Genomic DNA, 11,678 nt, shown 5'->3' on the forward strand with positions numbered 1-11,678 from the left:
GGAGACGTGATATATTGCCAAATAATCCATGGGTTTGATTTGCGGTCATAAGTAATTGAACCCGTACGATAAAATCAAACATTCTGATCCCACAGAAGATATGTTTATTTAACACATTTGACAAGTTCAATATTTGAGTATCCCAGAATAATTTCCAATATATTCTTCCATCCTAAACTAACCCTAACAGTCTCACCAAGGCTTTTTCTGAATGGAATCCATTTTAAAGGACAACAGGAATGTATATTACTGTCTTCCAGAACAAATGACATCTTGAAATTCAACAAAAACACAAAACATGTGATGCATAATTTAACAGTTTAGTGCACACATTCCCTATCCTTATTACAGTGAAAGCATTTTCTAAATAAATTACTAAGTACAATAGAAATAAATAAATCTATGTCAAAATAAAGGCAAAAAGGCAAACACTCAAGAAATAAGATAGATGTGACCTCAGTAAACCCCTTTTGTCGAAACTGCAAAGTTAAATATACAAAAAATGCCATTGGACACAAGACTGCTTGGGATTGAGTTTGATCAAGAGCTACACTTTATTACTACATTAAAGCCTGAAAATATATTGATTATTGTCTTTGTTCAATATGATGAATTAGAACAGTGATTTTCATACTTTTTTGTTACTGTATCAAAAAATTTGTAACATTAACAACAGGTTGTCTGACTTCACATCTACATATAGGAAATACAAAGCAAAGTTGAGAGTATTTAAATTATTTCCACTCAATTTACATTTAGTCAGAAGCACTTGCAAAATACTTCACATGCTTAATTACAGTGATAGAACAAACAAGAGTATTTCTGTTGTTCTGACTTTGACCTGGAATAATCATACATACAGTACACTGTATATAATCTCAATTTGTCTCATTGCAGTGACACAAAAATCTTCCTGAAAAACAAGATGAACACCTGATGAAGCTGACGAGCTGGGATTTGTTATTCAATCAGGGACATCTTCTGTGTCCTTGCCTATTTTTCAACACTGGAGAGCGGGAGGTCATTTGGTTTGTCAATCAAGACTCTAAGCTCTGCCTCTAGTTTTGTGGTGTCATCCTCCTTGGGAAGAGAAAATGTGGTCAATTGGACAATAATGAACATTTGAGGAAATACTCACACGGCAGTTGAAGAAAAGTAGATCCAATTTGTGAATTTTGAACTAATGGCCATAAAAAGTGTTTTATTGAAGAAATAAACCAATAAGGATATTACCTTAACTGACGTTAGCTTACCTCATTAGAAGTGCTAGGCATGTTTAAAGCCAGCCTTGCCCAATTCCTTGCCTCAGAACCATTACCAAGCTCGTTGTGACACTAAATTCAAGCATATATGCCGTTATTATTGAACCAACAAAGATCATGACCAATTGATAGCTTTTCTTTTCTTAGGCTTGAGAACAAGAGACTGCCGAGAGTTCAAGTTCCATTACCTTTGCAATGTAAAGTCTCACTGTCTTAGAGAATCCTGGGTTCAGCTCCTCAGCCTGAAATAAAGAAACAGAACGGGAGAAATTGAAAAATCAGAAAATTAATTAGTTTGTTGTATTTTGAGACACAAATGTAAAAGTCAACATTGAAAGCAGTTGGGTTATGCATATTGGCAGAGACAGGCTAGAGCCCAGCCTTATTATTAGATTATATGAATGTGTTTTATAATGTATTTCATGTCATCCTTGATTTTGTTGACATTTCTGGATCAAGTACCTTGAGGAAGTTTTCCAATGCTTCATGGAGAGTTGATGTGGGTGGCCTTTCATACAAGGCAGCTGCAGCCTTCTTCTCCAACCAGCCGAGAGAGGAAACCTACAGTAGCAACACAACAGGGTCACCATTCAGCAAGCAAAACACATATCAATGAACCCATAAAGTCTTAAGCAAAGAGACCCTATGTGACATTCTTTAGTGATTCACTGCCTTAACAGTCTAGGATGGGGGACAAACTGTTTTATTTTTCACCTCATAACACCAGCGCCCAAGTAGGTAGAAGCACAGGGGATCATCGTCCCTGAGGGCGATCGCTCTGTCTAGATGTTCCTAAAGTAGAAGGAAAAGGCAGGCAAAGATGGTGTATGCTACTGAACAAACTTTATTGGTATAACTGACATCGGCAACTGGACCTGCTTATAGGAATCCTCTAGTGGAATGCACATGAACTCCCTTCCCGATGTTACATTATGGGTACCTCAAGACAAGATGTTGAACTAGTATGCAGTATTTATGAGGCCTAGTACTTTACCTTGAGAATGTGGCTGCTTTTTAGTTTGCCATGCATGCCCTCGTACTGGGAGGTAAGTCCTGTGAGGACAGCAAACCTGGGGCGGATCAGGGAACAGGAGTAAAATCAACTTTTTTTTTACATAATGTTGCCCATTGGGGGGAGAGGGGGGGCTGAACTCCCTTCGCAGGAAGCAGAACTGTGTGTATCCACTCACCACTTGTGGCACTCTGCGTTCAGGCCATTCTTCTTCAGAGCAACCTCGGCCTCCTCCCGTCCTGTAGGGTGGAGTTTTAACGTCAAGACCAAAGCCACATGGAGAAATACAGTACTTTACAAAAAAAACTATCTTTTTCTTCTTTTTACATGAATATTGTCATCAATATATATATTTTTTCTGCTTCTGTTTTTGTACAGCAGTATAAAAGTGCAATGTTGAGATTTCTTATTCAGGTTTTCATTTAAAGCATTTTTGCCTTAACTTTTTTGGGGTGCCTAATACTTTTGCACAGTACTGTAAGTGTCAAAGGTATTTCACATTGATGTTACACATGGCTGAGTGTGCGGTTATGTGGGCACCTTGCTCTGCATATGACTTCCTCTCCTGTTTGTCCTCTGTGGCGTCACACATGTCGCTGTAGGCGCGGGCTAGTCGCCATAAAAACTCCCCGCTGTTGCCATACTGTGGGAAAAAGTCAACGGATGCAAATACATTTTAGAAATATGGAAATGGCACCGTATGAAGAAAACAAAGAGGAAACCTGAACATTAAACGTTAAATAGAGGTTAAGCTTTGTTTCATATTTAAATACAATGGTTCAAAATGCCCTCGGGTAAAATGGTCAACCTTCACTAGAACGTTGACTCCTTTCTACTGTCCCTCTGGATTACCTGTGCTTTGTTGGCAAGTAGGAGGTGGAAGCCCTCTGCTTTCAGGCTGGCATCTCCTGTATGGAGGATGTCGCTCTGAGCCAGGAGCAGGGACAACTCCCCGCTGGGCACCTCTGCCACAAACTCTTTCCTCTCCACCTCTTGCTGTGTCCTCGGTTCCTCCTCCTCCTCCTCCTCCACCTCCTCCTCCCCCTCTTCCTGAGAATCGTCCTGGCGTAGAGTAAGGACTGTGGCACAGCTCTTGTCCTCGTCCTCGTCCTCCGACTCCTGCTCTGGCTCTATCTCTCCTTCCCTGTCGGTCTCTCTGTCCGTGTCTCGGTCCGTGTAGTCAGACTCTGCGTTAGCGGTTGAGTACCTAGTGCAGGTTAACAAAAGCACAATATCCGTGGCACCACTGTAGGTCAATATGGACTCGTTAGCTACAGGACAACTGTCATACAGATGATCACGGATTAGCAGTCGAAAAGCTTATTTAGAAACAGGTAGACATTTAGTGTATTCTTAATAGGAGTCCACCTTTTGGCCCCTGTTCACTGGGAGGGGGTCGGGATTTCACCTCCTTCCTAAACATGTGTTAGAACACCCAGCAGTATCTCTTACCCTCCCTCGCTGGTGTCCCCTGCATACAGACTGGCTGTTCCCTGGCTGGCGGTGAAGTAGATGGAACTGGAGCTCATGGAGTCAGTGCGCTCCCTGTGGATGATATGGCGTCTCCTCCGCGCCCGCTGGCTCTCCTCCACGCCCTTTCTGTTAGGGCAACGCAAGACCACACGCGCTAAGAATCAGAGTAGGGGCCTTGTTGGAATGCCTGGTAATTCAATGTATTTTTTAATTTCTCTCTATTCCTGCTTGGAATATATTCTTATTCTTGCTTCGAATATATTCTTAAATACTAAGTGTGGGAGGGGATCATTATCCAAAATGGAAAGTTAGGAGGTATTTATGACGCATATTCAACCTTATCCAAGTACCCACCAGTCAGCCTGACTTGTGCTATACTCTACCAACAGACGTCCCCGTAACGAGCAGGTCGGACGGCGGCCACACCACTCACTTGACATCCTGGATGATCTGCTGGGCGATGTCCTGCAGGCCGCCGCGGAGCTCGGCCACCTCTCCGCGGAGAGAGGCCACGCAGGTCAGCACCTCGTCCAGGCGGTTCCTCAGCTCCGCCTGCTGCCCTGGGGAAAGGCCCTGCACCACCGCCTCCACCGCTGCCAGGGCCTGCTGCTGGGCAGCCGCCTCTGGAGATGGGGACAGGAAGGAGATGTCTGTATGCGTATTTGTGTGTAATTATGGTGGTGCTCATTTGTTAACCACTGAGACAGTTGGGAATACTTGGTTGGCGACGTGTCATCAAGGTTTAGAGGTGGCAAACCAGCATAAAATCATAATAATAATAAATCATAACGCCCCTGTTGAGATTGTTTTACATTGTAAATATGTAAAATATTCAAATGTTTACTATGTGTCAAAGTAATTTGTGGCAGACTTGTGCACAGCCATTTTCTCATAGTGATGCATTACATTCCACCAAGTTTCTAGTATCAACTTGGAAGAGTGACAGTTAATGACATACGAAGAGCTGGGTGACGCTGATGGGTCATAGACTTTAAATATGTGGGAGTCAGGTGGCTGAGCGGTGAGGGAATCGGGCTAGTTATCCGAAGGTTGCCAGTTCGATTCCCTGTCAAGCCAACTGACGTTGTGTCCTTGGGCAAGGCACTTCACCCTACTTGCCTCGGGGGAATGTCCCTGTACTTACTGTAAGTCGCTCTGGATAAGAGCGTCTGCTAAATGACTAAATGTAAATGTAAATGTAAATATTTATAAAAGAAATACCAACTGAATAAAATAGGGAAGGAAGCTATGGAAGCGAGAAAAGTCAAATACCAAGCAGTTCACATACATACGCACATGATATTTATCTGTTTTTTTACTTCAATACCCATAAAAGTAGGTTGACAAATATGATGTAATGAACACAAAACGTGCCCCCAGTCCAGTCACACAAAGAGCCACACAAGCCTTGATGTGAAGACAGTAATACACACTCTCAGGAAAGGCCCTGCACGCACGAACGCACATTGATTATGTGCCCATCACATCAGTGATCGTTTGTAGCCTATGGCTCTCTACTTTGTGGCAAGGCAGCATTGTGTCTCGTATTCTAGGCAACAATTATCTTGCTGAGCCATCCTACCTTGTGCATTAAGCGGTTCAAGGAGAGCATCTGGATCAGTGATGTCCGTCGCCTGGCAAAGAGGGCTGGTCTGAAGTTGCAAGCATTGAGATCTTCTTCTCGTCACTTCTTTGTAGATTATAAATGCTATCAAGCCTACACCTGCTGTGGCTCCAACACCCAGTCCTATCATGCCATTTCTCCCCAATGATGTGTTCATGATACGCCAAAGTGAGACCATACCCGGGAATTCAAACTTAAGTGGTTTACAGTTGGCTTTGTCTCAAGTCAAAACCTCATGCTGATGACAGCACTTTCGTTTTTTACTATATTTGAGCTGAACTACTGGTAAAACGCACGAGTAGCCTTCGACCGACGTTCGCGACGCTAGCTATTCTAGCTTCCTTGGCTAGTGCAACTACACCCACCCAATTCGGTGTAAATGTGGGAGATATATACCCGATGACAAAAAACTAGATAAATACCAACGTTATTTAATATACATTTTTGTATGCCAGCAATGTCTTCACTTTCATAATCGGTACTTGTGAGGCGACTAAGGCTAGCTATATCAAATGCCTGATGTTAATGCTAAGCCCTGGTAGCATGGACTAGAACGAGCTGTCAAAAACTGAGATGGTAACTACAACCAGCATGCAAGTGATGTGGTCCATCCAAACACATACAATATAGTATTTTTCTGTCTGTAGTACACACGCTAGCTACCATACACGTTTACATAATCAAGGGCAAAGACCTTAGAGTTAAAAACAAAACATCGTCGTGTTCTGTGTTGTTTTTGATCCGCGCGTCGATTTGACTTTGTACCAGGAGGAACGATAAAAATGCTGGAATTGGTGGGCTATGATCATACTTCCGTTGGACACCGAAATATATAATTTGACATAAAACGTAGTACAGTACCAGATAACTTTCAAGAATATTTGCAGGAATTATTTGAAATACCAGAACAAATGTGTATAGACATAAACAGATACATTCAGAGAATGCTCTGTATGTTAGTTTAATCTTGTAATATTTGTCCAACATTTGCATAAATGTTCTGATGAAAAAAGCAAGTATTTTTGGCCAGAATAGAGTGAATGCAACAAGGGATAGCCTACAGAGAACACAAAAAGCGAAGAAAGTTGACAGGAAACACAGGGAGCAGGAATACCATCGGAAAATGTGTCATAACTACCTGTATGTCCCTAGTCTGTGTTATTGTGGTTGCAAAAACGAAATTAAATACGGATATTAAAGATTTTATCCAGCTATGGTGGCTCCACATGACAGGATATTAATTTCTTTATCAGGCATCATTTTTTCATTTTAAAAAAAGAAATAGAAAATGATGTGTGTTTCCTGTCTTTTTGTATTAGAACATGCTTTTGGTATTAACTCGAGCAGCATATTTAATGTACAACTTTAAAAATCCAGCATGACATATCCAACATACTGTATCCAGAATTACATTTTTGAATGCTATTGATGATTAGACATTTAATTGTTCTTGAGAATATTTTTTGTCATTGGATATTTATCTTAAATATAGTAGGGCATTTCAGTAACATATTTGCCATTCAATCATTAATATCAATCATTTATAATAGTTCAGAGATGGATTCAATGTGAACACCTACCTAACCCTTTTGGTGTATGCTTTTTACGCCCTCTTCAGCTCCCTCATGGTAAGGCATCATCTTCTGAGCCCTGCCCAGTGCCCTGACTGACTAACCTACACTCAGTAGTTAGACAGCTGACAAACCACACAGGCTCCGAGGAAGACTCCAAGGACACTCAAAGTGTTTTTTCAAAGATGCCATATGTTCTGATCAGCACATTACTGCGTCTGGTTTGTCGATTTACCTTTTTATGCATGCTGCCTGTGTTACAGTTAAACTATTGTAATCATACATTGTACATTAGTCATTAGAAATGACTAATTAATTTAATTTAATTACTTAAAATTAAATTGACTGAGGTCAAAGGAATGAAAATAACTGGATTTATGAGACAATGACCTCCTTATAAAGGCGCGTCTATATTTGACAACAGTTCAAATAGGATAGAAAGTAATTCCAATAGTCATTAAAGATAGCAGTATATGATTTAAATGTTTAGTATGTGAAGTGATTAGATCAAACATAATTTTGAATGTATTACCATTGCATACATACAGAAAAATATACAATATCAGCTTAAATATATGAGCTGCACCATCATCACTGTTCTCAGGAGACAGGTCCAACCATGGTCGGTGATGAATTCTCAGACCCCGCTATCATGAACTACCTGGGAGCCAAAAAGACCAATGCATTGGGTAACAACTTGTAAGTGATGCATGCAATGTCCTTTTTCTCCTGGTGGTATAATACGTTTTTTTGGACTTTAGTGCTCATTTATTTTGTTTAAGATGATTATATCTTCAAATCCATTGTTGATTTTGTACACTGTAAGCACTCAATACGTGAACAGTGTAGCACAATTTGATGCATAGTTGGACAAGACATACAAGGGTGTGTATGTGTTCAAATACGTTTGTAAGCATTTCATTAAATTGCTGTGCCCATTTGAAAACCTTAATCTTGCAGTTCTGAGTACCATGTTGAGGAGCCTCCCCGGGTGGTCATGGATAAAATGGAAAAGATGGGCTTCTCTGTGATCAGCATGACTGGTGTGGGACAAACACTGGTCTGGTGTCTGCACAAGGACAGCCCTATGTGACGGAAGCTCCAGTCTAATGTCACTAGAGGGAGCCACAGCAATTTCCTCATAGGGACACAATCACAAAAGCACACCTGTTCTTGTAAGCATGTTAAACCTTAATCTTTATTGTTTACTCCCAGCATCTAACTCAAGCAAGTCAGCTAAAGTCTAAATTCATATTTCTAATTGGATCACGTTTAATTGTATATGTAGTACTGTACTTGTTTCACCTGTATCCTACATACAATATAGTAGGTAGTGCATACATTATAGTACACTGTGTGATATGTCAATGTAATGTACACGTAGATACAGTCCAGTGACCCTCTATTGGAGAATCCTCCAGAAAATACCAAGGTTGAGTGCAGATCACCGTCCAAACCTTCATCTTTAACCTTTTTACAGATGTTTCCCTTACAAGGACAAATAAACAGTGTGGATTTCAATGGATAAGAACAATAAAATATAATTAGCACGTCACCGCATTGATAATTTGTTGCTCAAGAATGTTTGAGAGATGAGCATTTGACTTTAAGCTTCATGTGTAGGATATTTCTTATGGTATTGTCCCCTTTGTTTGTACCAGGAACTGGTTATATGTGGTTTTAGAGTATGAAAAAGCTGCATGGCCAACACTTTGTGTTTAGGATGTGCTGATCCACTGTGGTAGGGAGAGTACCTTCAAAACAATTACCTGGTGAATGTATTTTGATTATATGACAAATAATCATAATAATCAAGTTCCTAATCAAAATAATTGTAACTTAAACTCAACTGTTTCTGTAATATACTATTATCCTCACATGCCAAAAATGAGAGTGAGGGCTTGGTTGCATGTGTCTTCCATAGTGTACATGAACCATGAGATGCATGTTTTTGCATTTACCATGAGCCAGGCCATAGCTCCCTCACAAGTGTGTTTCTCCATGTTTCAAAATCCCAAGGATCTAATGTGTAATTTTGAAGGTCACAACTAGGAAGCCACTGTGATAAAGACAGTTTCAACAAATTCCAGGAGCACAGAGGATGTTGGATGGAAGGTTGTTTGGTTACACATTTCAGCCAACAATGTAGTCCGATGACAGATAACAACAGAAAATGTCACGGTATGAGTGCCAGCCCTCATTGATTAAAGCAGATATATGTGAGCGAGCACAAGCCTGTCTTTGGTATCTCTTAGTTCACTATGCATTTCTCACAAGCTCAAGATTCATATGTCATTCGTCATCTCCTTTTTTGAGGGCCAGGGAGAAGAGGACATCATTGGAACAGCCCTTTAACAGGCCTTAGCACTCACTTCACCTGAACATGGTAGGCAGGAATTGGAACCATTTTTCCCAGAAATCTGAATCAAGCATCTGACACATGATCCTTGTCACTTCCTGGTCCGACCTTAAACAAGTTGACCTTAATGAGAACATTTGACCACATCAATAAATAAACAATCACAAAGAAGGCATCTAGCAATCCAACCACTCAGTGAGGAATTCCAGGCATTCATTTGAAACATACTCTTCAGGCTAGAGAGACAATGCAAGTCACACTGCATGTTCTGCAGGTGTGGGAGAGCTTTCTTGTGTAGATGGGTAAACTGGATTATGCAATGAGCGCTTATCTAATGAACGTGACCAAATAAGGACTTGGAATGCAGGTGAGCATACTGTGTACCTACCATTTTCTAAATTTCTCTGTCATTGACAATGATAGAATTGTAAAGGTGGTTTAGATAAATACCGTTCATGGTCATTAGGGATGCCATTTATTAAACTAGTCATGACTGCATGTTATGTACATGAAGTCTACTGCCCACCCGCTCTGGTGAGGCTCAGTCAGGCCTTTACTGCAGCCATTTTACATTACAAATGAACGGGTACATTAAATGTTTATCGTATTGCACCTTTTATATTTTGTCGAAACAGGTTTCAATGGCCAAGTAGGCCAGTCAATTCACTACTGTTTGAAATAGTTTTGGGATTTGATTTTAGTCTGAAAGGAGGAAGTTAGAGACAGTGAGATTCTTAGGTAAGAGATTAAGGAGAAAAGATAGAACACACACTCGCACATTCTGAGCAGGTCGCGTCCTCGGAATGCTCTGATTTATGTGTTGATCATTTGGCCTCAGGATGAATGCTGTAGGCTGAACTATAAGTCTGAGACAGTGAAACCGTTCTATGAGGTGTTGGGAAAACATTGATGGTGTGTTGAGACATACCTCTCATGCCTGTTTTTTTCCAGGGGAGTTTCAGATGGCCCAGTGTCATCAGGAAAGGTTAAATGTTCGCGTAATTTAAAATAAAGGCAAGCAAAGGCTGACCAGTGAGGAAATACTTTCTCACTGAGTCCATATTTACTTCATGTTTTACATGGAAGATTTTCAGGGCAAACATCTAATTCAAAGTCCTCCTGACTTTATGGTCTGGAAACATTGCTTGGTTGTTGTCAGGCCAATGATGGGGAGGTGTTCTCTTCAAGGTCAGCCTGTGGTGACATTAACCATTGACAACAATATATTTCAGCCTATTTCAATAGACTTTTAAGGGCAAATTATGTTTTTGCTTGGGCGTTAACTTTGAAAGTGGTAATAGTTATTAGAATGTACAAGAGTAGTACAGTAGGGTTTCCTACTTTGCCAACAACAGAAGCACTGCAAGATGCTTATTGCAACTTGTAATTTATTGTGTATGTCATTTGTGCCAAGCGATACTTCGGAGTAGTCATAGGGGTAGTCATCTTGGCAGTTCGTTCAGTTTATTTCAACAATTTTTGTCAACGGCTTGACAAACAAGTCTAATCTTCATTTGATACAATTTCATTATTTCACTTTTATTGAAACCCCATAACATTCTAAATCTCGAACTAGGTTTGTGGCAGTATGTTCACACATAGTTCTATCACTAACTAAGTAGCCTTTTGAAGGTCTTGTATTGTAGCTTTATTAACACCCCATAAACTTCAACATTAATAGATTAGCAAGTTGTGTTCAACTTCAACAAGTGTCTTTTTCACATTCAAAGTAACATGAAATGTTTGTGAGAACATATGTGTACAACAGTTTATCAGTTTTTATTTAAAAAAATTCTCCACTCTGAGGACAACAAGGATTTTGATTTGGCTCAGTACACCTGATTTCACAAATCATTAATTTAATTAAATAAGATGTGCTATGGCTTGTCTTGAAAGAAACCTGTGCACAGGGCCAAGATGAGATTGAAGAAAACTATTATAACATTCTCTTGGTATGTGAATACTTACCAAGTAAATTGTAGCCACACTGTGCCTGAAAATTCCAATCTGCACCTTTAAAAGGATGAGATTCTTTACCTTCTTTACCTTCCTACCTGCAGGGCAAATATGATTTCATCCAGAGCTATTACCCTCCCCTTTTCACTCCCTGTGGAAACCCAAGCAGTACACACTTTACCTGAGTCCTGCACTGTCTTATCAACCCCCACCCCAACACCCCCAAAACAACATTTGGTTCTTGGGGAGATCAGTCACACACTGAAAAAATACGTACACATACATACAAATCAAGAAGACCTCAGGGAAGGTAGTTACAAGCATCAATCTTGTAACACACAAGGTTGAGCGAGGGGGAGGGACTGGAGTTTTATCACCTTGAGCAAACACACCCAGGAGAGACCAGTGAGTTGATAAGCCT

The 11,678-nt window shown here is 40.4% G+C and overlaps 2 protein-coding genes across 2 annotated transcripts; one reads left to right on the top strand and one right to left on the bottom strand.

Moving 5' to 3' along the window:
* Positions 1-95: 95 nt before the first annotated feature.
* Positions 96-6,119, bottom strand: rmdn3 (regulator of microtubule dynamics 3). The gene is made up of 12 exons (XM_067241483.1): positions 5,330-6,119; positions 4,181-4,370; positions 3,727-3,873; positions 3,127-3,481; positions 2,815-2,917; positions 2,453-2,513; positions 2,257-2,332; positions 1,977-2,054; positions 1,725-1,823; positions 1,451-1,504; positions 1,254-1,334; positions 96-1,080 (listed from the first exon to the last, which is right to left on the bottom strand). The coding sequence occupies exons 1-12, from the start codon at positions 5,547-5,549 to the stop codon at positions 994-996; spliced, it is 1,551 nt and encodes a 516-aa protein (XP_067097584.1). The 5' UTR covers positions 5,550-6,119; the 3' UTR covers positions 96-993.
* On the top strand, positions 5,858-8,035 carry LOC136947665 (GTP cyclohydrolase 1 feedback regulatory protein-like). Its single transcript, XM_067241793.1, has 4 exons — positions 5,858-5,947; positions 6,990-7,163; positions 7,547-7,641; positions 7,903-8,035. The coding sequence occupies exons 2-4, from the start codon at positions 7,128-7,130 to the stop codon at positions 8,033-8,035; spliced, it is 264 nt and encodes an 87-aa protein (XP_067097894.1). The 5' UTR covers positions 5,858-5,947; positions 6,990-7,127.
* Positions 8,036-11,678: the final 3,643 nt, after the last annotated feature.

Source organism: Osmerus mordax, chromosome 8 (genome assembly GCF_038355195.1).
Source record: "Osmerus mordax isolate fOsmMor3 chromosome 8, fOsmMor3.pri, whole genome shotgun sequence".
In the NCBI taxonomy this organism is placed as follows: domain Eukaryota; kingdom Metazoa; phylum Chordata; class Actinopteri; order Osmeriformes; family Osmeridae; genus Osmerus; species Osmerus mordax.

Coding starts and splice junctions, on each gene's coding strand:
- rmdn3 (XM_067241483.1), bottom strand. CDS start 5,549: ATGGTCTCACTTTGGCGTATCATGAACACATCATTGGGGAGAAATGGC. Junction 4,371..5,329: donor TGAACCGCTTAATGCACAAG/GTAGGATGGCTC, acceptor CCCCATCTCCAG/AGGCGGCTGCCCAGCAGCAG. Junction 2,055..2,256: donor AAAGCAGCCACATTCTCAAG/GTAAAGTACTAG, acceptor CTTCTACTTTAG/GAACATCTAGACAGAGCGAT.
- LOC136947665 (XM_067241793.1), top strand. CDS start 7,128: ATGCCATATGTTCTGATCAGCACATTACTGCGTCTG. Junction 7,164..7,546: donor TCAGCACATTACTGCGTCTG/GTTTGTCGATTT, acceptor CACTGTTCTCAG/GAGACAGGTCCAACCATGGT. Junction 7,642..7,902: donor AATGCATTGGGTAACAACTT/GTAAGTGATGCA, acceptor TTAATCTTGCAG/TTCTGAGTACCATGTTGAGG.